Source organism: Halictus rubicundus, chromosome 11, assembly GCF_050948215.1.
Source record: "Halictus rubicundus isolate RS-2024b chromosome 11, iyHalRubi1_principal, whole genome shotgun sequence".
Taxonomy (NCBI): Eukaryota; Metazoa; Arthropoda; class Insecta; order Hymenoptera; family Halictidae; genus Halictus; species Halictus rubicundus.
The window spans coordinates 14,412,129-14,438,285 of NC_135159.1; the positions used below are offsets into that span (position 1 = coordinate 14,412,129).

The window sequence follows — 26,157 nt, forward strand, 5'->3', positions numbered from 1 at the left end:
ATGCACGTCGTGGCAGCGTTCAGTCGAGCCTCGGCCTCTCACCGTGACACGTCTTGTCCTCTTTCCGCCGGAGCACGTACACGCACACGCCTTGCGGTTCCCCGTTTTGTCGCGTGATCACTCGAAGAGTTTCTTGGGCGGAAACTGTCGTGCGGGGATCAGTGATCGAGCCAACGTGTGATGTGAGTCGATCTCGAGGACCCTCGTCATCTGTGATTCCTGGGGACCACGTGGACACAGCAAGGACCCTGTTTCCTTCGGACATGAGAGACCGCACCAGATTGACGTGACGCCGTGACGCCGTGACATGAAAGAGAGACTGCGAAAATGTGAGTTGTGTCACGTGTCATCCACGATTCCACTCCGATTCCAAAATAATCTTCTTTTTATCACCGTCTTGACCGATATCTAGGTTCCATCATCTTTTACACATTTGCTCGAGTGTCTTCTCGATTTTTCTACTAGCCAATCGGTCGGTAGAAAAATTTTATTTTTTCACCACGTCTGCAGGATAGCATGTAGCACTTGCGTAAAATAATTCGAGCTCGGATTCTTTGTTTAAAACTAGGTAGCCGCATTTGTGGAACGTTTATCTTCAGAACTGGTCTCACACCGAACTTTTCTTCGTGACAATCCCTTCTGGATAATTTTTAAAATTCATTTTTCCATTTTTGTGCGAGATTTAAACAGTCTATCGACAAATGCAAGAACAATGTTTTGAACAGTCAGATGACACGTCTGAATTCCACACGGTTGTAGCTCGAATGTTTTAACAACACAGGGTCTAGCTGCTTGCGTATCCGTATCTCGATCGTGGTAGCTATATTTATTGAAAAATTGCGACGCTGTTCCAGCAGGCATTTTTAAACATTCGCCAGTACACGCGGGAATGAGTAAGAAAACTTCGTACGCACGGTGATTGTGTACTTAATCTTCGGTAAACAAGGATGGATCGTAGGAAAGCACTGATTACAGTGTTGCTGACAGCTGCACCGAGTGTTAGGACACCTGGTCTAGTCAGTGTCTAGACAGGCAAGCATTCAGGAACGCCAGGAATTCATGGTTGATACGGGTCACAGTTAACCCAGCTGGACTAGGGAAAGGTCTGGGACTAGGCTAGACATTCGGGTACAATTAGCACCGAAACAGGTCTTTCGGTCGTTTTCACGGACAAGTAAAACTACATACACAAGGATTTATTATGACTACTAGACCAGAGACTCTCATTAACTAAATTGGCGAGGATTCGAAGATCCAATAATTCTGAACGACGTCATTCGATGTTTTCTTAGATCTCGAACTACGTCAACATTAATGCGATTGATGCAATTGTTGTTATGAACTGGAGATCGGGAATGATCGAAATGAAAAGGTTCGGGGAAATTTCCCTGCTTACGTAACGCATCTGACACTGCCAGTGTCAGGGACAGTCTTCAGATTGCTACCGACTATGACACTCGCTTTCAGCAGCAAGTTACAGTGATGCAAGTACATTCAAGCGATTGCCGACACAGCTGCCAGGAAGAGCATTAATTTTTCATTTCGAGCACTGTCATCTCCTCTTCAACATCCTTTTATTATAGCTCCTACAGGCTCTCGGTGAATTCATGTAGTGTTGGTCCAGGTCCTCGAGTCCTTCAACAATTTCTTTTTATTCCTCGTCCTGCGATGTTTGTTCACACCCAGCTCCGGATTTCGTAACATTATTTTCCGGTTCGAGGTTGCGTAACTCTTCAACAAAAGGCATTGTTTCCATTTCCCGGTCAAAGACATCGATAAAATCATAATAAGTGTATCATAATTCGACGAATCGCGTGGTTCCTTGCCCATAACGATGCAGGCCGCGATCGAGATAAATCGAGTAGCGTTGCAGAACCGGAAGTCGGCGAGGCTCTCGAGTTAATTCCGGTCTTAACTCTAATGATTTTTCTACGAGCCGAATCCCGTGTTGTGCCGATAACAAAAATCAGCGAAAGTGATCTATCAGGTTGCCATTAAAAATTTCCAGTGGTGAGAAGATCGTAATTTAAATTCGAAACACGTGGCCGCGGCAAGCAAGGACCTGTAAATGGCGCGTGGCTGTCAGAGTTTTCGGCGGGTTGGCCAACGGGAACAGGAAACTCGCTTTCGAACGGTTCGAACAAATAGATAAAATGCTAACTCGTGTTATGCTTTCTCTGCGACGTTCGCGTATAAATCAATCAACACCTGGTTCACGGGACCCGTCACAATGACGGGTTGCAATATTTTGAATTTACAATTATTAAGATTCTAAAGATATAAATTCATTTCTTTGGGTATATGTTATTAAAAACAAAAATGGCTAAAAATTTGGACATTGTCATTTTTATAAAGTAATGTAAAATGGTCACTTTTAGTGTAATCCTAGTGTTGAATATAAATTAGCGACCCTTAATTTCTTAAAAAAGGATTCCTGAAAGGTGCTTGTTCAAACATTGATTAAAAGTGAAATTATTCGACCAATTTATTGAAATTCATATTTGGACATGTTTGGCCACGTTTGAACATTTGTTTGTTTGAGAGAGAGAGTGTGTGTGTGTGATCGAGGAAAAATCCCTCGAGAATTTTCTTGACAGCGCCATTAACGCAGTCGTGAGACCATGAACGACCTCGAACTTGCGAAATCCAGTGAGGGGTCGCGGCACACGGTGCGATGGAGCGATCGCTCGATCGGATCCAACGATTTCTGCCGGTCGTACGATGAGTCTGCGACCGTCTGGGACTTGCGTTGTGTGCACGCCTACGTAGATAGAGGCTTGTCCCCGGAGAAAGTCCGTGCACTTGCCTCGAACTATGCCTACAGTCGCTTTTTCCTTGCCACGCGAGCGCCTCGCAAAATCTGCATTGCAAAACCCGGACCGCAAACTTCAACCCTTCCTCCGTCCACAATACTTCAAACGCTATGACCTTCTCCAACCCGCACAATTTTCCTGAAAAGATTGGAAATGGTGTGAGAACGAAATTTTAAAGAAAATTGCAACTGGTCCAAATTCGCAATTTCAGCAAATATTTGAAATGGTAACATTTTCTCTTTTCCACGACGAGTATACTCGACGCGAAAATCAAGAGGGTACAAATGCATTTTTGAACGGAGACTCGAGCGGTTCGATTCCCAGTTCTCTGCACAATTCGCACGCAGAAAAGGAAGCCGGATTAATTAAGCGAAGTGCGATCGTACTTTCCGCGCGAATGTTGCAAACCTGTTCTTGATCCGGGTTCCTTTCATTCGATCATCGGCGGGATTATAGTCCGAGAAAGAGCACGGATAAAACAAGCACGACCGAGAGCTCATTAACAAATCATTACATTTCAGATTTATTACCGATAACGTTGGATGAGCAAAGTTTTGCCACGAAGATTAGAATGGAATGCGGCTCTGCGGCCGCTCGAAACTTTCAAAATCATGCTTGTTTCCCGCGGTTTCCTTTCGAATCGAGAGGGAACTGATTTCGAGGCGGCAATTCGACTCTGCGAAAATTCGAAAAAGATTAATTATTTCCGCGGTGGAAAATTATCTGCGCAACGATGAACTGTGCTTTCTAACAAGTATGTTGTAAATCTACATTTTTAGCGCATGCACACCACGCGAAAAATTGTTTAGACTCCAGATTTGTCGGACAAGATAAAATTTTTGTGCAAAGAATATTCTACGTTACAATGTTAAAAAAAAAATGGTGTATCGTTGCCTTGTGGGAGATGGGGAAGCTCGGTCGAGGAATCCTTGAAGCCAGCAGCGGGCGGCCATAATTGAATAAAGATTCACGATCAGGATGTACACAGATAAATTAATTCGCGCATCGTTGCAAGACGCGGGAACTTTCCTCGCAGATGTTCCCGAGCCTGCTCTCGCAGCAGGAACGATTTGCAAATTCTCTTCTCTTCCGTGCTATCGGGAGGTGCTAAATCGCAATTTTCTACTTCGCGAACGTCACGTCGCGGACACTGGCGACGATTTCTAACGATCGTGACAAACGATCCCGAACCGCATCTTCAATTTTATTCCAATCGCACCGCGCGTCTCAACGCTTCTTGCACGGTCATCCGAACGGTCAGGTAGCGATGGGTACCGGCAGCTCGCGAGCACAAACAAATTCCAATTTCCAATTTCGGTCAAGTGTCCAGTCAGTTTGAACATTCACAAGTCACAGAAAAATATATAGAATTATTAAAATTTTAATCATCAGGAGTATTAGGCGCACCGCCCGTCAAACCAGTGTTCAAACATGTCCAAACAATCTTCTACGAGTTGCGATACGTTGAAACAGGTCTAGGTAGTTTGTGTGTAGTCAAACTTTGTTCGACAAAGTTTGTATCCGTTTAGGTTTCAAGCTGCCAGAATGCACTCGGGACGTGTTTGAGAATGTTTGGAGACGTTTCACCTGGAATTGTGGCCAGATGGACTTTTCTGGCCTCGAACTTTCGGACCTAAAAGTAAAAAAACGAACAGAATTATTCAAATTTTAATCGCTGGGGGTATTAGGCGCACCGCCCGTCAAACCAATGTTCAAACATGTCCAAACAATCTTCTACGAGTTGCGATACATTGAGACAGGTTTAGGTAGTTTGTGTATAGTCAAACTTTGTTCGATAAAGTTTGTATCAGTTTAGGCTTCAAGCTGCCAGTACGCACTCGGGACATGTTTGAGTATGTTTGGACACGTTTGAGGATGTTTGGAGACGTTTGAATCGGAATTGTGGCCAGATGGATTTTTGCGGCGTTGAACTATCGGCCCCAAGAGACACAGATAGCCATCGCTAGCGAGCGGGAGACCTTCGCGTGCGAAATACCTCGGATGCAGGAAGTTCACTGCGCTTCGGCCGTGTCCGCACGCTTCGCCAACTATCACGCGAGCGCTCCTCCACGAGAGATTATTCGATCCCGGCAGATTACCGCGAAACACGGCAGCAGCCGTTCGAGCAAAACGAATCCCGTTTGCTGAGAGTTCCGTCATGCGTCGCTGGTCGTTTGCGAAACGAATTTTGCACGTCTGGAACGAGTCTATTCCCCCGTGAAAATTATCCAGGTTCCGAGTGTTCCGTGCGGTCTCAGAGTGCACAGCGTTCGGGTAAACCATTTCTGAAATTTCCCGTCGCGTGTTCCACGCTATTGTAAAATTTGTTGAAAAATCATCAATCCATTCGGATCGTCAGGGAAATGTTTTATTGGAAAGTTAAACGGTTCACGCAATACACGGTTTATAACTAATTAGGCGTAAATTAGTGGTTTTCACGCTGAATTTGTACCAGCCAGAGCAACGCTAGCGTGGAGGAGACAAAACTGTCCACCTTCCGCGACTTCACTTCCGCGAGGAAACACGGTTTCCCCTTTTAATCGCACAAAAGTGCACGCCGCGTGACTGAGTGACACGGATGATTGCTCGAAAACCGTGAAAACGTTATGCCAGCGGCGGATCCACTTCTCACGTGCCGCCGCGAACAAGCAGTACAATCACGATCGCGTTACGACGATCTTCGGCTTCCTGGAAACGCGACTGACGTCGCGGAATCTGCCTAATTACTGTTTTCCTCTATCCACAAATCTCTTCCAAAACATATCAGACACCGAAACAACCTACACGAACAATGACTCCGTTTGCAAGGTGTAAATCAAAGTTTAATCTACACTTCACTCTGAAATTCAAATTTTTGAAACTTGTTGCATCAGTTGTATTAGATTTACATTCACGAACACATTCCTGACATTTTTCCGATTAAAATGAGCCCAAACACGACACAATTCGCATCACATTTACCTGTGTGATACACGATTCAGTAGAACCTCCAGCATGCGAACTATCGATTAGGTTTTACTAAATCGTGGATTGCAGAAGCAATTGCGCTCCGAATGGTGTCGTGCTTGGACTCGTTTTAATCAGAAAAACGTGACAAATATGTTAGTAACAGTTTCATGAACATGCTTCTCACTTTTCGAGTCCGCATGAGAGCGTTTGAGCTGCCGCATTTCTCGGTCGCGATGGGGAACGGCGGGAGCAATTTAACCAAAAATCGGAGCTCGTCGCGCGTTTAATATTCGCCCAAATACGGCCGAGCTTCCTCGTAGCATGAATTACTGGGACGTGAGAGAAATGCCGAGTTCGTGAGCAAGGACAAAGGAAAAGGTACGTGTAATACATAGTCGTGGCCGGAGGCAGAGATCAGCTCATCGCTGAAAACGGACAAAAATGCCGGGTAATAGCGGCGTCGCGTCGCTCGCTCGTGTGGACGAGCCATTACATAGAAACTCCGTCTGTAACAGTCACTTTCGCATCAGCTGGGCCGCCATGTATCCGCGTCTGTAATTTTTCTTCGGGCTCCGGGCGACGATTAGATACAGCGGGTGAGCAGCCTGTCCGTTTCTGTGCCGTAGATTTGCGCAAACCCACAGCCACTCGGCTCAATTAACCGTAGAAATTATTTGACAAAACCTGAAGCAGAAACGGGGACTTGAGAATGTTCTCGGGGGATGACACTTAAGTGTAGCAGGCGAATTTCAATGGAATTTGCGTAGAAATAGAATAAGCTGTGCAGAAAATTACGTGAAAATAGAATAACAAATTAATCGCTTCGTGTACAATGATTCGTAACTAGGGGGTGAGAGCAACCCTTAGAATTAGGGTGGGAAACATTCTTTGAGATATCTCGGGAACCAAAGGGCGTAGGATCGTAAACTTTTTTTTGGATTGTGGGTCTTTAAACGGGGAATTTAATCACCCAAGACTGAAAAAAATATTTACAAAAATTTGATCTCTATTGCAATTTTCCTTACAAACTGAACGTTTCATTGGAGTTCAAATGGGGTAAAGATAAAATTATTTGCTCTTCGGTTTTCTCTACGTAAAATAGCACAGCAATAAATCGTTTTTCAATCCGAGTGGATTGTTTACGAGGCAGAGAGGTGCAGTAATAAAAACACGAAGGCTCGAAGGTGTTGGTGGCAGCAAAAAGGCTTGCTGTTGTTCGTTTCTCGGCTAATTGGATTGCTAAACGCCAGAAAAATGCGCGGGAGCAAGAAAAGTCGAGTGAAAGACGCCAGGCGGGTTTATTAGAAGGCGTCTTCCGTCTTTGACATTTTCCTCGCGATAATAACTGCAGCGGCGTCGAGTATGGCGTGCTCTGCTAGCTCGGCTCGTGAGCATGGATTTTTCTCTCTTTCGCAGTCCGTCTCTCTTGCTCACCCACTCTATCTATCTCTCTCTCTCTCTCTCACTCTCTCTCTCTCTCTCTTTCTCGAACCGTTTGATTACTTTCTAGTTCAAGGGATCATCGAGATATCTCGCGAGGGTCGATCTCCGCTGCTTGGGAAAAAATCGCCGTCGAACACGTTTCGTCCGACACTCGCGATTTATGTCCACACGTTGAACACTTCTTTCCGCTTTCGTTTTTTTTTTACTTGTCTTTTTCCGTAATCGCGAAACCCAATTTCCAAAAAATTCCGACTGGAACTCGCACGATGGCTCCGAAATTATGTGGCACTAAAGTTCTGATTTAAGCCGCTATAACTTCGTAAAAAATAGTCGTACGATAATGAATTTCGACTGATTTTAAAGCTTGAAGCTTCTACTTTCACGCTCCATTGATCGCTTTCCTCCAGAATTTGTTCGCGTCCCGTTGCAGATGGAAAACTGAAGGTACGTTTTCCTAAAAAATGATGTACATTCAAAAGGCTGTGAAAACTTCGAAAAATTTTTTTCCGGAACGAATTCAACGCCGATTTGAAGATTAAAGGTTCCTCTTTCCAACGAGGTCTCAAAATTAGTCGCACGATTTTTTTCAGCTGTTCCAGGGGATGAGAACGAAGACCAAGTTCGGACAAGTATTTTGCCAGCACAGTTATCGTACGAAGTTCAATAAAACGATTACAAAAAATCGTGCATGAAATTTCGAGGCGTCGTTGTAAAGGGGAGGCTTCGCTCTTCGAGTCCGCGGTGGGAAAAAAATTTGCAACGTTCGCACGGCCGTTCGAACGGTGCGGTACGCGTCCCTGATCCAGTTGAGATCGCAACTGAAACGTTAAGTTATTGGAGCTCGAGCGATTATTTATAGATCGAAGAAACTCGCTAATCGCAATTAATGGCGCACTCGAAGCGTAGGCCTTGCGCTTTCACTCGCATTATGCGCGCTTTACATTGCACAGCAGGATGACCCAGGCTGAAAGACACCTCTTCGGTCGCGCGATCGAAAGATTCGCGAAATGTCCATGCGACCGGGGAGCTTGTGCAACGTCCCGCAAAACGACTCGAATTATGTAAATAACTCGTAGCTGATAGAGACACTTGTTTAAGCACGAAGTTTGTCACGGGGCTAGAAAGTGGGACAAATGTGTGTTGCCGCGGACATACAGGAATTTGTTATTAATGTTCAGTTCGGGATTTAACACTAAACCAACCAGGCACAAAACATGTAAAAGTGAAACGTCTTATAGAAGGGAAAAGATTGAACTTACTTTAACTTGAAAGAAGTCAATTCCAGAATTAATTTCCTATGAAAACGTTTTTATAATTTCAATAATTGTGAAATAGAAAGCCGGACATTACGATTACAGAATGTCATTATTTTACGTCAGGGTCATACATCGTTGCAAGGTCCTCCGGAGTTCCTGGTTCGAATCAGTCTGCATCTGAAACAAAAATAAATATTTGGTTAGAGGATACCATTAATCGCAGGAAAATGAGTACATGAAATAAAAACAGTAAAAGAATGGATTGTTTTCATCGAGTCGCAATTATTAACGAAAAGATCACGAAAATCATTGGCCGATTGAAATCAATTAGTTAGGACTGGCTAGTTCCAATGTCTAGCAACGCAACAACCTCTCAAATCGGTACTTTTACTTCTGATTTGATCTCCATAGTTGCATACGCGGTACAGCTTTGCTATAATCGCCACCAGATGACCATGAACAATAACAGGTTCTCGTGGGTGTGAAATTTACACAAGCGTCCCACATACGCATAAATTCTCTCAGTCCCTAACCCAAGCTGAAATTGAAGACAGTTTATCGAACACTAATCGTAACAAACATATATGTATGTGACTATGGTAGGGAACATGTTAATACGTTTCATAGGTTGAAACTAATACGAAAGAATTTTTAATTCTTCTAATGCTTTTACCGATTTAAATCGCATCTGGTCATTTTTGTAATTGTCACGGGTTAAGTAGAAGTTACGTGGATCAGGTTGAAACGCCCCGTGTAGTAGTCAGGGAATCGCGAGGGTGAATAAGAAGAACGTTTATTGTCGAGGTACATTACCCGGAGAAATTTACGGTCCCATAAAATCGAATTCGCCCAGCTGCGTCATTTCCCCCTTTCTGGCCTTTTTTTTTCATCCGGAGGTGTGCGCCCGGAAGGAACACGCAGCGTGCGGTTTCGGTTGTTGATGTTACACCGTTCACCGATGCTGCATTACCCACCGAGAGACGTAAAGCCATTACGCAGGATGAAAAAACGTCCTACAAAGTCGAAAAACTTTCTTTCCTTATCTTGGATAACTGCTACCTATACAGCCGCTCGTGAAAAGACGATTAGCGTCCGGCAATGCTGCGGAACACGCGAGCCAATTCACCGGACTAATTGCCCGGCGATATTGTCACACTTACAGTTAATTGCTTCTGAAAGCTGGGACCGAACGTTCTCGTAAATATTCTGCTTAAAACGAGTGCACAAAGCCAATGCTGCCCAATCGATCTCGGCAAAGTGGGTCCACAAAACCACCGAGCAACAACAATCCCTCGAAAATGACCCATAGAATGGGCCGTGTTTAAAATGAGCCCTCCACAATACTGTATCCTAAATTCTACCACAAAAATAACCTGCACAAATTATCCCATAAATTGGCCCACAGAATGATCCCACAAAGTGGTCCACAGAAAATGATCCTGAAAATGGTGCTACCAACGTGCTCGCATCACAACGATTCTACGACCGTAGCCCACAATTCGACCCACAAATTGACCCACAATCATAGCCCACAAATTGACCCACAAACGCATCCCACAGGAAATGATCCCACAAATCAAAACTTACAGAACTGCCCCCAGAGAGATGACTGTCTAAAATTGTCTCCGAAAATTGACCCACAAAAATATCCCCAGCCTAAAATACCACCAGAAAAAATGTCCCCATGAGCTAATCATCACGCGTTCGTGGTTAATGTGCATCAGCAGGTTCAGCTAGAGAATTTGTTGGACCAGCGTGGAAAGAACTAGTTTTCTCTCGAAAACGTTTGTGAAATTGTCGAGTTGCGAATTGGAGCTATGATGGCCACTCCGGTCAACGAAATTGCACACCGTCCGAAAGGACCATTACGGAGGTTCGTTCGCAATGTTTGTTGCCATCGTGCAATAGGAGGAGGCGCCGTTACTGCTGCTCGTAAATAACGATCGAACAATCGCCTTGGACGTTTCACAGTGCAGGAAAAGTTTTACTGCGAGCTCGTTGCTGTCTCGAAAGTGGCACGCTTCCAACCAGAAGACGCGTTTTTTCGCGTCTCGCACGCACAACGACGGCGACCGCTGCGCTGTGCTGCCATTCATTCTCACTTTTTGCGAATTTCCATCGGTCTCTAACGCGAATTAATTCGAACGAGCTGCCGTGACTAATTGCATAGGAAGTGTTCTGGCCGGAACGTCGAGCACACGGCACCGGAAGTGCCGGCGGTATAACGTTCCTCAACGTGAGCTCGCCTCCCGTCCCAATCTCTGTGGATGCACCTGCAACATTTTCGCTAAATTGATCGCAAATTTTTATCGAAGATCCAGAAACCTCTATGCTTCGGTGCACCAAAAATATGACGATCGTTCGGAATTTTTTTAAAAGAAGCCAAAAAAGGTATCGATTTGAAATTTTGTGGGTTTATTTAGCAATGTTTGCAGAGTGTTCTGTAATTTTTTCATAGAGATATCTCAATGTTTCCAAAAACTAGAAATTAAAGGCTGCGCCTCTCTACTTCAGTAGTCTAACAATAAACGGTATTTTCTAAAATTTATTAAAGAAAAATTAATATAGCTATCGATTTGAAACTTTGTGGGTTTATTTAGAAATGTTTGAAGAGTGTTCTGTAATTTTTTTCAAAGAGATGTAATAATACTGTCCAAAGTTACAAATAAAAATGTACATAAGAAACTTTCCTGCTAGGTAACCCACTGAATCAGGTTCGAAAAATGAATGAAATTGTTGTTGCTGCTATTGTAAAATTCAATAGTTAATCTGACAAGCATCTGTAACATTTATGCAAATATCTCTCGCTGTTTACACGCACTATTATCTCGAGCAATTACCATGCAAAGTGCAGCACTTTCTAATACGAATTTCTTTCGTAGCGTGGGCCAAGCACTGTTATTATTTATAATTGTTACGTTCGCTGGAGATTATCTAGGAGCTTTGTATACAAACCATCAAACTGTGGCGATCATTCGATGATCTTTTTTCATCGACGAAGTCACGCGCACGTGACTGCGAGCGTTTCGCGCAGTATCGTCCAGGAAATCGTGCGCGAAGATTGATCTCGAACGGTGCGAGTTAAAACAATTCGTCGGTTCGTGGGTGTTGCCAACACGCCGAGACAATCAATTATTCCCGGTGTCGCTCGATGCGGAGCAATTAACAATGTTAAAGCAGCGGAAAGTAATCGAAATTCTCGGATGGTGTAATTTCTCGCGGCAGCTTGTGCATAAATCGGAGTTGCGGATAGTTTTGAAACGCAGTGAAAGTCCGCGGGCACGCCGTCGTGGTGGATTCCGTGTTTTCGTTCGGAGCGAGTAAACAAACGGCTCTTAATTAAGTACGACTTACGCGTCAGCGTGCACTTTTTCAGTAATCATAATGATCGCGCCTGTGTTTTCTATTTATATAATACGACGAGCCTCGCTATCGCACCGTTCCGACGATCACGAATTACGAAAACATTCCTCCGAACTAACCCACCGTGTTCTGGGTCATTCCTGACCCACGCTGTTTACATCGTCCAAGGTCAAAAAATTTCGAGGTCATGTTATACAAATAAACAGTAGAAATGTATCATTGTGCTAGACAAGGGACACAATTCTATCAAGGATGGGTCGCAAATGACCCAGATTGAAACTCGCATTAGTACAAAAGTTCGCTTTACTGTCGCCTCAATTCCAACTGAACGCCACGCACAATTTTCTCAGTGTTAATAAAAATTAATAAAGAAATTATTAGCAAGTGAATATTGTATGCAGCAGCATGTCCTCTTTTCCCACATAAATGCGTGGGGACAATTAGGAAGTCTTCGGTCGAATATTTATCACCTGCGATCGGGGCCACGGACACCGTGAGCTCTTTATTTATTTACTTTATTTTGCGCATTGAAAACGAACGTGGACGCTCAGAGGAGAGGAGAAACGCGAATGCGAAGAGCCAATCGAGTTCTCCTGATGACCTAATCCACTGTCCGCGTCCAGAGGAATGCTTTCGATTTGTATATTTACGTGTAACGTAATCACTCAGAGACACGAACACACACGTAAACACCTTTCTCCGTTCTTTTCTTCTTCGCACCCGTGTTACACGCAAACGGTTGCGCAATGCTACCTCATCAAAAATTCGCGGTCCACGGAATTAATTTCTCCTGCGTCGAGCAGATGCCCACATCAATAATTTCGTGGACCATCATCGGGTCGAGCTAATGACTCACGGTTCTTGCAGGTTGAAAGTGCGATTACCTGAGACAGCTTTTGCCAAAAATACTTGTCGACTCAAATGTCTGCCATTTCTTTGGAGAATTTTTCTCTGGGCTGAATCTGCCATGGATTTGAAGACTAAAGCTTGCTCTTTGCAATGAGTCCTTAAAATTTGATGTACCATTTTTTTTAACTGTTTTGCGAGCAAAAATTGGCTCAGTTACCGAGACACCACTTTTCTCAAAAATACTGTGCATTCAAGTGTCTGTCATTTCTTTGGAGAATTTTTCTCTGGGCTGAATCTGCCATGGATTTGAAGACTAAAGCTTGCTCTTTGCAATGAGTCCTTAAAATTTGATGTACCATTTTTTTTTAACTGTTTTGCGAACAGAAATGGGAACCAAGTCCTGGCTAAGTCGAGCCTAATTGTTCTAGACCGAACCAAGCTGAACCTAAAAAGATTTTGACGATTAATGAGCCTAATTATATTCGGCCAATCCCCAGCCTCGTCTGGACCCAACCACATGAGGTCCATCTCAGATTGGAAATCATTCTTGTCACCAGTGTATCCACGCCACCTGCAAGGTGATTTTTTACATGTTTTTTGCAACCAAAGCGGAATATAATGAATTAAACAGTTTATTAAGAAGCGTTGGCCCAACGGAAAAAAAGGACCAGCGCTAGTCACCTTGACATTTGCAATGTTTTGAAACATTGTGCAAATTTAGCAGAAACCAGACACTGTTGTTCAACTGTAAGGCCGATCCCCTGGGTCTCGGCGCTGCCGCAATGCACGTACAATGATCGCTGATTAAGCGGACGTGAAATTCTTGAGAAAGTTCTTAAACGAGCCGAAGTTAGACTAGCCTAAGCCCCCCACTCTCCGCTTCCTGTCTCTCGCAGCACACGCCGTCTGTCTCGCCAGCCTACTCTTTCCTTCTGTCTGCGTCTGTCACGCCGGCTGATTATTCTAATAAACGTATCGGAATGTGATTACTGTTATTAGTATGTCGTCTCGGTGCACATGAACTTGAGAGAGGTGACGGACACCGGTTTGCTATCCAGCCTACCGGCCACGTTATAGTAATCCAAACAAATCACGCTTATGTGAGTCACCGCTCTGCTTACAGTCGCTCCAACAAATATTCTATACTGAAAAATAAATATACTGATTTTTAGAAAAATTGATATTTTTCAAGCTGTTGCAGTTTCGTGAAAATATAACTAGAGTCACTAGAAATCTAACGATGTCTCCGTTGATGCAACATCCATTAAATTTTGTAATAAAGCGCCCCACCCTATAATTTCTCCAATTAGCTGTCGTCTATAAAACCAACCATAAAATTACCTTCACAAAAGATCTTCGGTCGGAACAAATTAGCTGACACTCATCCTCGAGTGTCCAAGTCTATAAGATCCAGTCCCCATACCACTCAGCGGCATGAGTATAACTCTAGAAAATTAGTAGAGGCATCCTTCAAGGAGTACATCATAACAGCCACAGACCACTGGGTTTGTGGCACGTATGAAGAAACTGAGCAGAGAAACTACCTAGTGCCGCGAACGATCTAGAAGACTTAGATGATCGAGAGCCTGGGGAGACGTCGAGTTAGGTAACTCGAGAATCACGATTTCACCCTGCCCCGTTTGACTCATCCTCCTCGCTATGGCCTGACCCTAACAGCTCCTTGAATTGCCCTTTTATTTTCCAAAAATGTCCTCCACAGACAAATTCGAACTTTAAATGATTTTTTGGGCCATCCTGCACATGGAGGGCTTCGACATAGGGGCTGGAACAAATTAGGCCGCTCCTCGTGTCACTAGAAAATAAAAAAGAATTTTCATTAAATATAATAGCGTAGGAGTGTGTTGTACTGAGTTTGACTGAGTTGTGTTTGGCAAAGTTGAGCTGTGTTTGAGAAGGATTGAATAGCGTCGAGTAGGGTTGCACTGGAGATTGAATACCATTCTTACTTTCCAAAAATTCGTATTTATTCCTCCATAGACAGATTCAAATTTTAAATGGTTTTTTGGGCCATCCTGCACATGGAGGGCTGCAACATAGGGGCTGGAACAAATTAGGCCGCTCCTCATGTCACTAGAAAATAAAAAAGAAGTTTCATTAAATATAATAGCATAGGACTGTGTTGTATTGAGTTTGACTGAGTTGTGTTTCGCAAAGTTGAGCTGTGTTTGAGAAGGATTGAATAGCGTCGAGTAGGGTTGCACTGGAGATTGAATACCATTCTTACTTTCCAAAAATTCGTATTTATTCCTCCATAGACAGATTCAAATTTTAAATGGTTTTTTGGGCCATCCTGCACATGGAGGGCTGCAACATAGGGGCTGGAACAAATTAGGCCGCTCCTCATGTCACTAGAAAATAAAAAAGAAGTTTCATTAAATATAATAGCATAGGACTGTGTTGTATTGAGTTTGACTGAGTTGTGTTTGGCAAAGTTGAGCCGTGTTTGAGAAGGATTGAATAGCGTCGAGTAGGGTTGCACTGGAGATTGAATACCATTCTTACTTTTCAAAAATTCGTATTTATTCCTCCATAGACAGATTCAAATTTTAAATGGTTTTTTGGGCCATCCTGCACATGGAGGGCTGCAACATAGGGGCTGGAACAAATTAGGCCGCTCCTCATGTCACTAGAAAATAAAAAAGAAGTTTCATTAAATATAGTAGCATAGGACTGTGTTGTATTGAGTTTGACTGAGTTGTGTTTCGCAAAGTTGAGCTGTGTTTGAGAAGGATTGAATAGCGTCGAGTAGGGTTGCACTGGAGATTGAATACCATTCTTACTTTCCAAAAATTCGTATTTATTCCTCCATAGACAGATTCAAATTTTAAATGGTTTTTTGGGCCATCCTGCACATGGAGGGCTGCAACATAGGGGCTGGAACAAATTAGGCCGCTCCTCATGTCACTAGAAAATAAAAAAGAAGTTTCATTAAATATAATAGCATAGGACTGTGTTGTATTGAATTTGACTGAGTTGTGTTTGGCAAAGTTGAGCCGTGTTTGAGAAGGATTGAATAGCGTCGAGTAGGGTTGCACTGGAGATTGAATACCATTCTTACTTTTCAAAAATTCGTATTTATTCCTCCATAGACAGATTCAAATTTTAAATGGTTTTTTGGGCCATCCTGCACATGGAGGGCTGCAACATAGGGGCTGGAACAAATTAGGCCGCTCCTCATGTCACTAGAAAATAAAAAAGAAGTTTCATTAAATATAGTAGCATAGGACTGTGTTGTATTGAGTTTGACTGAGTTGTGTTTCGCAAAGTTGAGCTGTGTTTGAGAAGGATTGAATAGCGTCGAGTAGGGTTGCACTGGAGATTGAATACCATTCTTACTTTCCAAAAATTCGTATTTATTCCTCCATAGACAGATTCAAATTTTAAATGGTTTTTTGGGCCATCCTGCACATGGAGGGCTGCAACATAGGGGCTGGAACAAATTAGGCCGCTCCTCATGTCACTAGAAAATAAAAAAGAAGTTTCATTAAATATAATAGCATAGGACTGTGTTGTATTGAGTTTGACTGAGTTGTGTTTCGCAAAGTTGAGCTGTGTTTGAGAAGGATTGAATAGCGTCGAGTAGGGTTGCACTGGAGATTGAATACCATTCTTACTTTCCAAAAATTCGTATTTATTCCTCCATAGACAGATTCAAATTTTAAATGGTTTTTTGGGCCATCCTGCACATGGAGGGCTGCAACATAGGGGCTGGAACAAATTAGGCCGCTCCTCATGTCACTAGAAAATAAAAAAGAAGTTTCATTAAATATAATAGCATAGGACTGTGTTGTATTGAGTTTGACTGAGTTGTGTTTGGCAAAGTTGAGCTGTGTTTGAGAAGGATTGAATAGCGTCGAGTAGGGTTGCACTGGAGATGGAATAGCCCTCTTATTTTCCAAAAATTGGTATGTATTCCTCCATAGACAGATTCAAATTTTAAATGGTTTTTTGGGTCATCCTGCACATGGAGGGCTGCAACATAGGGGCTGGAACAAATTAGGCCGCTCCTCATGTCACTAGAATATAAAAAAGAAGTTTCATTAAATATAATAGCTTATGACTGTGTTGTATTGAGTTTGACTGAGTTGTGTTTGGCAAAGTTGAGTTGAGTCGTGTTGGACCGAGTTGTATCGAGTTTGAACTGAATGTAGCGCGAGCTAAACATGAAACGAAGAGTGTAGATTCGGGGGTGGTGGTTTCTAGGGTTAGTAGTTGGTGAGGGCCGAATGAGAAACAAAGTGTCGAGAAGCTGGCCACCCTGAGTGGCCGTCCACTTTCCCCTCGTCCCGTTTAGACGGCTTTCTTGCCGCGTCGACGCATTCCCTGCCGGTGGAAACAAGAAAGAGGAAAGCAGCCGGCAAAGGGAGAGGAAGTCAGGCAGAGGAGAAAAAAAAACGACCCAGTCGATTTGGAGGAAGAGAGAGGCGTGTGCAGGAAGTGGTACAGCATTGCCGGAGGGAAGGACGTCGAATCTAGGCCACAATCGTGTCCCTCTCTTCGTGTCTCCGTGGATATGTAGGTATGCCAGTAGCTCTCAAACGACGTTCGACACGCCGTTCGCACACGCTGGGAAAACTGTCCCGGAAAAGAAACCAGACAGCCTTTCAGACGACGACGACGACGCTCGTGACAGATCTATCGTTTGCACAGAGTTTCTACTCCGCGGCACTCTCCAATTCAAATCTCCCGCCATTCCTCCTGACCCCGCAAACAGACGCAGTCCGCCGCGGGTGAATCGTTTAAACGAGTTGCAGCGCCGAATTATTTATCGAAGAATCGAACAGCCGTGAAGAAAACGAATTTCACTTTTCTACGGAATGTTAATTCTCACCGTGACCTTAATTGATATGCAGGTAACTGGACCAATATCCGTCGATAAACGCATCGCGCGGATGAAAAACCACGTCCAGAAATGTTTATAACGCCGGTAATAATTAGAGATCGGGAGACTCGCCTACGAGCTGCTAACTGGGACAAGCTTTCTAGACATTAAAACTCCAATATGTCCGGAATTAATTAATCACTGTTATTATCGCCGACTGTGTTTCCAGGCTTTCCTTCGGGCCTTCGCGTAGAACCGATTCGAATTGTCAAGCATGATTCTCGGCAACGAACAACGGTTGCAAAAACTGGAGTGTCAAGATTTTATCCACTTCTGGGTGTCAACAAAATTACGAATACGAGTCGTTGGTCGTAGATAACACGATTTTTAACATGGCGACTCTTGTCCTGGGTAAAATAGTACCTAAATATCTGAAACAGTAATTCCAATGCAATAAATAGGCACGCACAAATTTCCTTTTAGACAAAATTATTTTATTTGACAGATACGAGAAACATTTTATTTTGAAGATATCCAGGTCTCGGGATTAAGAACAATAAAATCGAGTAGGGGAAACGCTGCTCGATTCCAGTAATCGCAGACAGAACCGTAAGTGGGACTGTCCGAACTGTTTTCACCGACATTTTCCACGCATGAATTTTCCCGGAGAATTGGGTCGTCGCATAAGTTCTCCGGAGGCTTTTGCTTTCTGCGACGTCCGTAAATGCCGTCTTCGAACGCGAATAGAGAGAGTTTTCGGGGGAAATTATCGCGGTGATTAGCCGTGGGTGTGTTCGACGGAATGATAAGAACGAGTTGCTCGGCGAAATTCTCGCGGGACAACTATCTAATGCACAGAATGTTGGATCGGAATCCCGGGAATGAGATAGGCGACTCAAAAGAATCGAAATACGAACAAAAACTATAGTGCAGCTACTAAACCAGAAATTAATACCCCGTTGACTTCTTTAGAAAAAAAAAACGCAATAGGTACGTTAATTAGATAGTAAAAAGCGTAAGTACTTTTATTCGCGATTGCCCAAGAAAAGGAAAAGGATAATCTGATCGTCTCCCATAAGTTTTATCTTCCATGAAGGAGAGTCGTTATAACTTTAATTAAAAAAGAAGAAACCTGATATAATGAACTCCCACTTGATGCCAGGGGGAGATAGCACTGTGTACCATTTGCAAAAATGAAGACAGGCTAGGATAATCATTCAGGCCAATGAGGGAATTAATCTAAGATCTCGACCCACACATGCAACCATACTAATCGAAATCTGGCTGCATCCTTGCCAGGATCTTACTCAAGTCTCCTGTAGACAGGATGGTAAATTTCGAAAATTTTTATTTCGCATAAAATTGCCCAGGCTGGTGATTCTACTTGAAGAACAAACAGATTTTCATTTCGATTTACAATAAATTTTATTCAATCCCAGCACTGTTCGAAGACGGATTTGCGAATCACTTGGACGAGAGCGGCGCAGCAATGCTGGCGCCGTGGTTACACTCTCGCTTTCGAAATAATTATTTAATACCCGCAGCCACGGGTGAAATGCGAGCGGGAGTGGGCACACCGGGGCCTTTTCGGGCCCCTCGGCCCATCCTGCGGCCTCTTCCATCATCCAGTCTCTCTCTCCCGCCTTTCTCACTCTCACTCTCTCTCTTTCTCCATCGGAGGATACGCTTTCCAGCTGTAATGAAAGCATTTTCGAAAATGCCGATCTTCAGGCGCCGCTGAACAACAACCTGAGCTCGGCTGTTTTACGTAACGGGGTGTCTGGGCCGGATAAACATACCGACGGGTCTGAGTTAGCGGGTTATCTTGCGTTTTTAGGTGACACCGATCTAGAATTACGCAATACAAAGCCGGGTCTGGCCTGTTACGTCGACGCTGCGTCTTTGGAAATGGATGGCGAAACTGGGACTACTACGGGATGGCCACTACTCATAGTTATAATAAGGCCCGGATTATCTAAGAGTTGGGCTAGGCTCAGTTGTGCTGAATTCGGCTGGATTTGGCAAAAGGAGGCAACACTGGACTCGGTTTCGTTCGGTTGTACTGAGCTACGTTGGTTTTGGTTGGGTTGCATTGCGTTGACTCAAGTTGTGTCCCGTTTGATCGAGATGTATTGAGTTGCTTCAGCTTGTGTCCCACTTGATCAAGTTGCTCCAAGTTGTCTCCCGTTTGATTGAGTTGTATTGAGTTGCTTCAAGTTGTGTCCCACTTGATCAAGTTGCTCCAAGTTGTCTCCCGTTTGATTTAGTTGTATTGAGTTGCTCCAAGTTGTGTCCCACTTGATAAAATTGCTCCAAGTTGTGTCCCACTTGATTGGGTTGCTCCAAGTTGTGCCCCACTTGATCAAGTTGCTCCAAGTTGTCTCTCGTCTGATTGAGTTGCTCCAAGTTGTGTCCCACTTCATCGAGTTGCTTCAAGTTGTGAGTCGTTTGATTGAGTCGTATTCCCCAATAACCGTGTTAGCTTTAACAGAAAAGAAGCCCGATAAAATGGCGATTGGAGCGCTAGTAAATGGAATGAAACCAAATTGACCCGACCAGTTGCAACCAGCTCTCGCAGGCTCGGTTAATATGATGTACCATCGAGACCTCGCCGCAGCTGCTGATGAGAAATGCAGACGAACAGGGTGCCGTGCGACATTCCATGCGAACACCGACCTTATACGTCACCACAATACAGGTTCCCCAAGTTACCGTTACCTTTTTCTACGCATTCCACTGTATTCCGCATTTTTCAGACCGTATACAGTGCGGAATCCGCGCAATGATAGCGCCTTAATGTTTCGCGTTATGGGATAGAAAGTATATTTCCACAACGATCATTTTCTCAAGGCGAATTTCGACGTGTCACAATTGAATGTATTCTAAACGATGCTTCAAATATGTTAAGCAGCGTCTGACATTTTTTTGGGAAACAGAAACATGATAATCATTGAATTATTCGGAGTGGAGTTCGAAGAGTAGGAGACCATCAGCGATCCGGCCAATAAATGGTGATGATAAAACGAATATCTCGACGGCCATGAATATTCCAGGAATTAAACACAACGGACAAGGTTTTCTGGTCCTCCAAGGCCATCCACCCTCCCCTCCCGAACGAAATAGTAACTTTTTCACGTCTTCCGACCATATAGTACTGATCTCTGGTGTATAGTGCGAATTCGTTCACTCGCAAACCCGCAGCTCGACAGTCGTGCCCGTTCAGCGAGAAGTTACAACACTTGTCAACCAATTTCTCCAGGGGAGAAACAACGGTGAAACAACCAGTAGTTTACAATTAACAAAGGTGCGATATTGTCGAACGTTTCGATCGAGTAGCCGTTGTTCTGTTCCGTTTGTGAAACTGATAATAGTTACACGTGGTCCCATTCATTAAACCATGCGAATGATTTTACGACGATTGTGGCAATCAGGGTGTTGTTCAATCGAAGCGAAAGCCAGGCGTCCGTCGGTTACTCAATTTATGAGAAAATGAACGTGTGGTATACAATGAAACTGTATCTGATCGTACATTGCATGAACCACCACACTAATTATTTTCGAATTATAATAAGAGAGGTTCGTCATTCGATCTGATTGTAGGATGAGGGGGAAGAAGCAAGGAGTCACCGAGGGCGAAGGAGCTTCGATTCTGCTACTCGTCGCATTGGCTCCTGTCATCTGCTCCGCCGGAATCCTGGACCCTTGGCAGTGGGCGCGTAGTGATCGAATCGAGGTCAACATACCATGGTTGCCATGTAATTATGCCAAAATTTATTAATCTCCACTCGGAAACACTGCAGAGGCTGCAGCGGAAATAAGCCACGCCCCCAAAGTCGTGTAGAGGGGTGACCACGCCCCTAGATCGCTATTGTAGTGGGGAAGGCCACGCCTATCGTGAGCTAGACTAACGTAGTGGGGAGGCCACGCCCCTAATCATCTAGTATAGGGAGGGTGAGGAAGAACAATTGGCTAGATCTCTAGAATAGTATGATAAGAAGGCCATGCCCCTAGAATAGTACGATGGGGAGACCACGCCCGTAAATTATAAGATAGTGGGGAGGTCACGCCCCTAATCATTTAGTATAGGGAGGGTGAGGAAGAACAATTGGCTAGATCTCTAGAATAGTATGATAAGAAGGCCATGCCCCTAGAATAGTACGATGGGGAGACCACGCCCGTAAATTATAAGATAGTGGGGAGGTCACGCCCCTAATCATTTAGTATAGGGAGGGTGAGGAAGAACAATTGGCTAGATCTCTAGAATAGTATGATAAGAAGGCCATGCCCCTAGAATAGTATGGTGGGGAGACCACGCCCGTAAATTGTAAGATAGTGGGGAGGCCACGCCCAGAAGTTATAATATCATGGCAAGGCCACGCCCCTAAGATATATTGTGGTGGGGAAAGGCACGCCTACTAAGAGTAGTTGCCTTGGAAATAAAGTTTAGCCCAGAATTTCAATAAAATCGTCGTCGTGGCTCATGGTGGTAATTAATTAACATTTTTTTACCCTGTTCACAATAATCCGGGTGTCGTGTGAAAACAGTCGAGAACGAGACACGATGCTACGACGAGCTAGGCTGCTTGAACATAACCAGGAGCTGGTACCACCTCATCCACAGGCCTCTGAATGTCTTCCCTCTGCCGCGAGAGGTTATCAACACGAGGTTCATCTTGTACACGAAAGAAAATCCACTGGAAGTGAGTATCATTATCTCAATCGTAATGTGTTAATCGAGTGGGGAAGACACCGCAGGCAGGAATTAATATTTTTACCGCTTAGAAAGGGACCTTGCTTCGTGGAAGTGACCGGAAGTGGTGGTTCGGTATTAATGGAGGTACACCGACTCTTTAATTAGAAGTCTGGGTAAAAGATGGAAAATACGAGTCAATGAATGACGAATTATTAAGGGGAATTGCATTAAATTATGTTAATTGCGGCCTGCCAGATTCATAATTAAGTCGGTAATAAGAAACGCGATGGAAACGGAATACCTATCTCTTAATCCGATGACTAGACACCTGCCTCGACATGCGGTTAATTAATTAAAACGCTGCGCGGTCGAGAAATCTCCAGTTTCTCTAAAATTATCGGTCGAAGGATTGGATTTAATTTTTTCACGCTGTTACAGGGTCAGGTGCTAATAGTCGCGAAAGATAAGTCCATCAAACGATCCTACTTCAATCCGAAACGAAAGACAAGATTCATCATTCATGGTTTTATAGACACGCCCCTTAGTAATTGGGTCAAGGTAAGGCTAACAAGTATTATAAACAAATCACGCCGACTAATCGTTCGATAATTCTTCTACTTGAATGAGAAGTGATCACTCCTAAGTATGGTTGTCCGAAGTCGTGATTTACAATATAGTTCACTTACTCGTGACGTTGAAAAGTTACCCAAGATCTGACTTACGGGCTTCACTTTTAAATCATCATTTAACAATTACAAGTGTCGCTAATTTTTTCACAGAACAAGCAGCTCGGGAGCAAATGTAATGTCGTCAAAGTTAGGCGAATCCACTATGCGCAAGATTCATTCGTTGATTTGAATGTTGTTTGTGTAAAATGATCAATCGAACAGTCGGGACGGTCATCTTTTTTAACCTAAATGTTCATTAACCGTAGGAAATGAGGAATGAGTTACTCAAGCATGACGACTACAATGTCATCATTGTCGACTGGGCTGGAGGTAGTCTGCCACTCTACACTCAGGCCACGGCCAACACTAGACTCGTTGGCCTTGAAATAGCTCATCTCATCAAACACTTGCAGGTAATGCGAATTGTTTGCAACCGTTGATTCACATTAGCCTAATTGAAACTCGACAACTGTTGGCAAGGCTCAAACCATTTTGGGGGTCCTCTGAAACTTCTTCAGCCCACTTTGGGGTCACTTTGAATTTCTTCAGGCCACTAGGGGTCTCTCCAAACTTCTTCAAACCGCCTCAAACGGCATCAACCACTTTCATTAGCAATTACAAGACAAATTATTAGCTCCCAGTATTTAGAATTTTTTGAGCACCAAGAGGAAAACACGGGAGATATTGTTGCAGACGAACTATAGACTGGACCTTAACGACGTTCACCTGATCGGGCACAGTCTGGGCGCTCACACGGCTGGCTACGCAGGGGAGAAATTGAACGGGAACATAGGTCGCATCACGGGCTTAGACCCTGCGGAGCCATACTTCCAAGGAATGCCTAGTCACCTGAGACTGGATTATACTGACGCGAAGCTAGTCGACGTCATTCATACTGATGGTAAAAGCATCTTTTTCTTAGGTAAGGAAAATCTTCAAGAGCGTACAAAAATCGACGCGCCAGGCCCAGATCCTTTAGAAAGAAAGCATACCCAATCTAACTTAGCACACGATAAGGACTTCCAGGATACGGAATGAGTCAGCCATGTGGCCACTTGGACTTTTACCCTAACAACGGCAAGGAGCAGCCAGGGTGCACAGATCTCAGCGAGACAACCCCATCCCTGCCCCTGACCTTGATCAGGGAGGGCCTGGAGGAGGCGTCGAGGGTGCTGGTGGCCTGCAATCATGTGCGTGCCATAAAACTGTTCATTGAGAGCATCAACTCCAAGTGCCAATACGTGGCCCACGAGTGCTCCAGCTATAACAGCTTCTTGAGGGGCGAGTGCTTCTCCTGCAAGAGCAACAACAGCCTCAGTTGCGGTGTTATGGGGTACCATGCGGACAGCAGTCCTGCACTTGTTCGAAGACAAGCCATGGGTCAAGATGTCCTGTCACTGTTGGGGTCGAAATTCTTTTTCACCACTGGCAAGGACGACCCCTATTGCAGTAAGTATTCCGAGTAATGCGATTTCTTAGAGCCTCCTTTTAGAGCCATTTTAAAATACTATTGAAGTGATCAAAAATATTTCTTCTAATCAAAAAGTTTTCTTGGTCTGCGGAATAGACTAATCTGTGTTATCACTGGGAAACATTGCTCTATCTATGAACAACTGGTTGAAGCTAGATGACGTCAGTTTATTATCTGTAAAATATAATATTTTTTTTAAGTAAATAGCAAAAAATTTCGCGATAAGTGGAACACGTGGATTATGTACTTTACCATATGTTGTGTCACTCTGCACTGTAATTGTACACTTACCTGAGAAAGTATTGATCACTAAAACAGCGGTTACGAAATACACGATTGCTGCTTTCAGGACCTTTACTAAGACAAAATAAACGAGTTGGAGTATTTTGGGATTTTATGCAATTATGTTACTATAAATTATGGCAGACTGCTTTCTCTTCCTTATCGTAACCAGGAAAATTGCCGCGTGTCACGAGGCTGAGTTAAGCCTGCCCTAGATATCGATTAGAAAACTAGTAACCGCAATTTCGCTCGTCAATCTAGATTAGACTTTTCGTCACCCGCACGTTCCTTAATTTATTCCAATGATAAATGTACATTTTGTGAAACATTGCTGCATCACATTTTGGATTATCTTTTTTTCTTTTTTTTTTTTTTTTTTTTTTTTTGTAGGAAGACATTATCGACTTACTATCAACCTTGCACGACCACCGACCGCAGAGAGCTGGGTCCAAGGTTTTATGAAAGTTACTCTTCACGCCGAAAATGGCATCATACGTGACGTCGACCTAACTCCCAGGTAAGACTATGCAAATCTCTACAGACTCTAGCCTCTCCCTATTTCCTAAAAAGAATAGTTCTCGTGTTGAGGAAGGACCTCTATCTTCAAAAAAAAATTATTTATTTCATCTCCTCACAATATACAGCCACGAACAAAAATATTAGCACAATTTTTAATCATATACTTAATATATTTAATATTTTGCTGGACTAACTGCAGTTGAGAATAATTTTGCCCGTGACTGTAGAATATTTCCAACAATTTTAAACGAATCACAAGATTAAAATTTGTGAAATTCATTTCGAAATTCGAGGACCGAATTCCGAGTAATGTTGGAGACCGTCTGTCTGGCCATATCACGCTGACACAGCTCAATTTTGCAAGCGTTGCCATAATGCGATCAGTGCCTCGGATCCTTGCCGTACACGATACTTTCGCAGAGATAAATAGTCTTGCTTCTTTCGGCCGACTCTTGCAGCGGTTACATGAAATTGGAACACGGATCGACGGTGCGAATGGTGGTCGCGCATCCGGCGGGGGCGACCGGTGAAATTGGAAAAATCAGGCGAGTCGAACTTTCATGGACTTACGACATGGACGTGCTACAGCCGCGATCGCTATGCTTTTTCTGGTGCAACGATCGCCTCTACGTCAACAGCGTCACTATCGACGTCATGGAGCTACCGGGGCGAGGGTAAGTTCAATATTACCTTACGACCCAAAAAGCCCTACAACTTTTCTGAGACCCTAACAATTTTTCTGCAAATTCTACAATCTTCTCAAAAGCCTCATGATTTTTCTCAATCACCCTATTATGTTCTGCAGACCCTGAACAATTTTCAAAAAATTGTTCAGAACCCCTACGGATATTTCCTGGCTTCTACAATTTTTCCAGAAGCCCTACTGTTGTTTGCTGGTTTTTAATAGCTAGTTTAAAGATTTTTTGGAAGCCTGTGAACCCCGTACTATTTCCCAAAAATTTTGTCGTCGGCTCTAACGTTGTTCTCTGGTTTCCAAAATTTTTTCTC

General features: G+C 43.7%; 2 protein-coding genes across 4 annotated transcripts in view; both read left to right on the plus strand.

Annotated features, from left to right (window-relative positions):
* LOC143359218 (uncharacterized) overlaps positions 1-26,157 on the plus strand; it is a 79,025-nt gene that overhangs the window by 37,866 nt on the left and 15,002 nt on the right. The window lies entirely within an intron of this gene.
* Positions 1-26,157, plus strand: part of LOC143359202 (pancreatic triacylglycerol lipase) — a 27,051-nt gene continuing 894 nt past the window's right edge. Inside the window, exons 1-9 of one of the 3 annotated variants that reach the window (XM_076796972.1) lie at positions 1-329; positions 21,117-21,271; positions 22,062-22,216; positions 22,648-22,767; positions 23,144-23,290; positions 23,571-23,799; positions 23,895-24,326; positions 25,021-25,147; positions 25,608-25,823. In XM_076796972.1, the coding sequence (XP_076653087.1) occupies positions 328-329; positions 21,117-21,271; positions 22,062-22,216; positions 22,648-22,767; positions 23,144-23,290; positions 23,571-23,799; positions 23,895-24,326; positions 25,021-25,147; positions 25,608-25,823 (1,583 nt within the window). In that variant the 5' untranslated portion in view covers positions 1-327. Of the gene's footprint in view, positions 330-6,040; positions 6,141-21,116; positions 21,272-22,061; positions 22,217-22,647; positions 22,768-23,143; positions 23,291-23,570; positions 23,800-23,894; positions 24,327-25,020; positions 25,148-25,607; positions 25,824-26,157 lie in introns of those variants that run through there. The other 2 variants (XM_076796974.1, XM_076796973.1) reach the window with 2 other exon arrangements.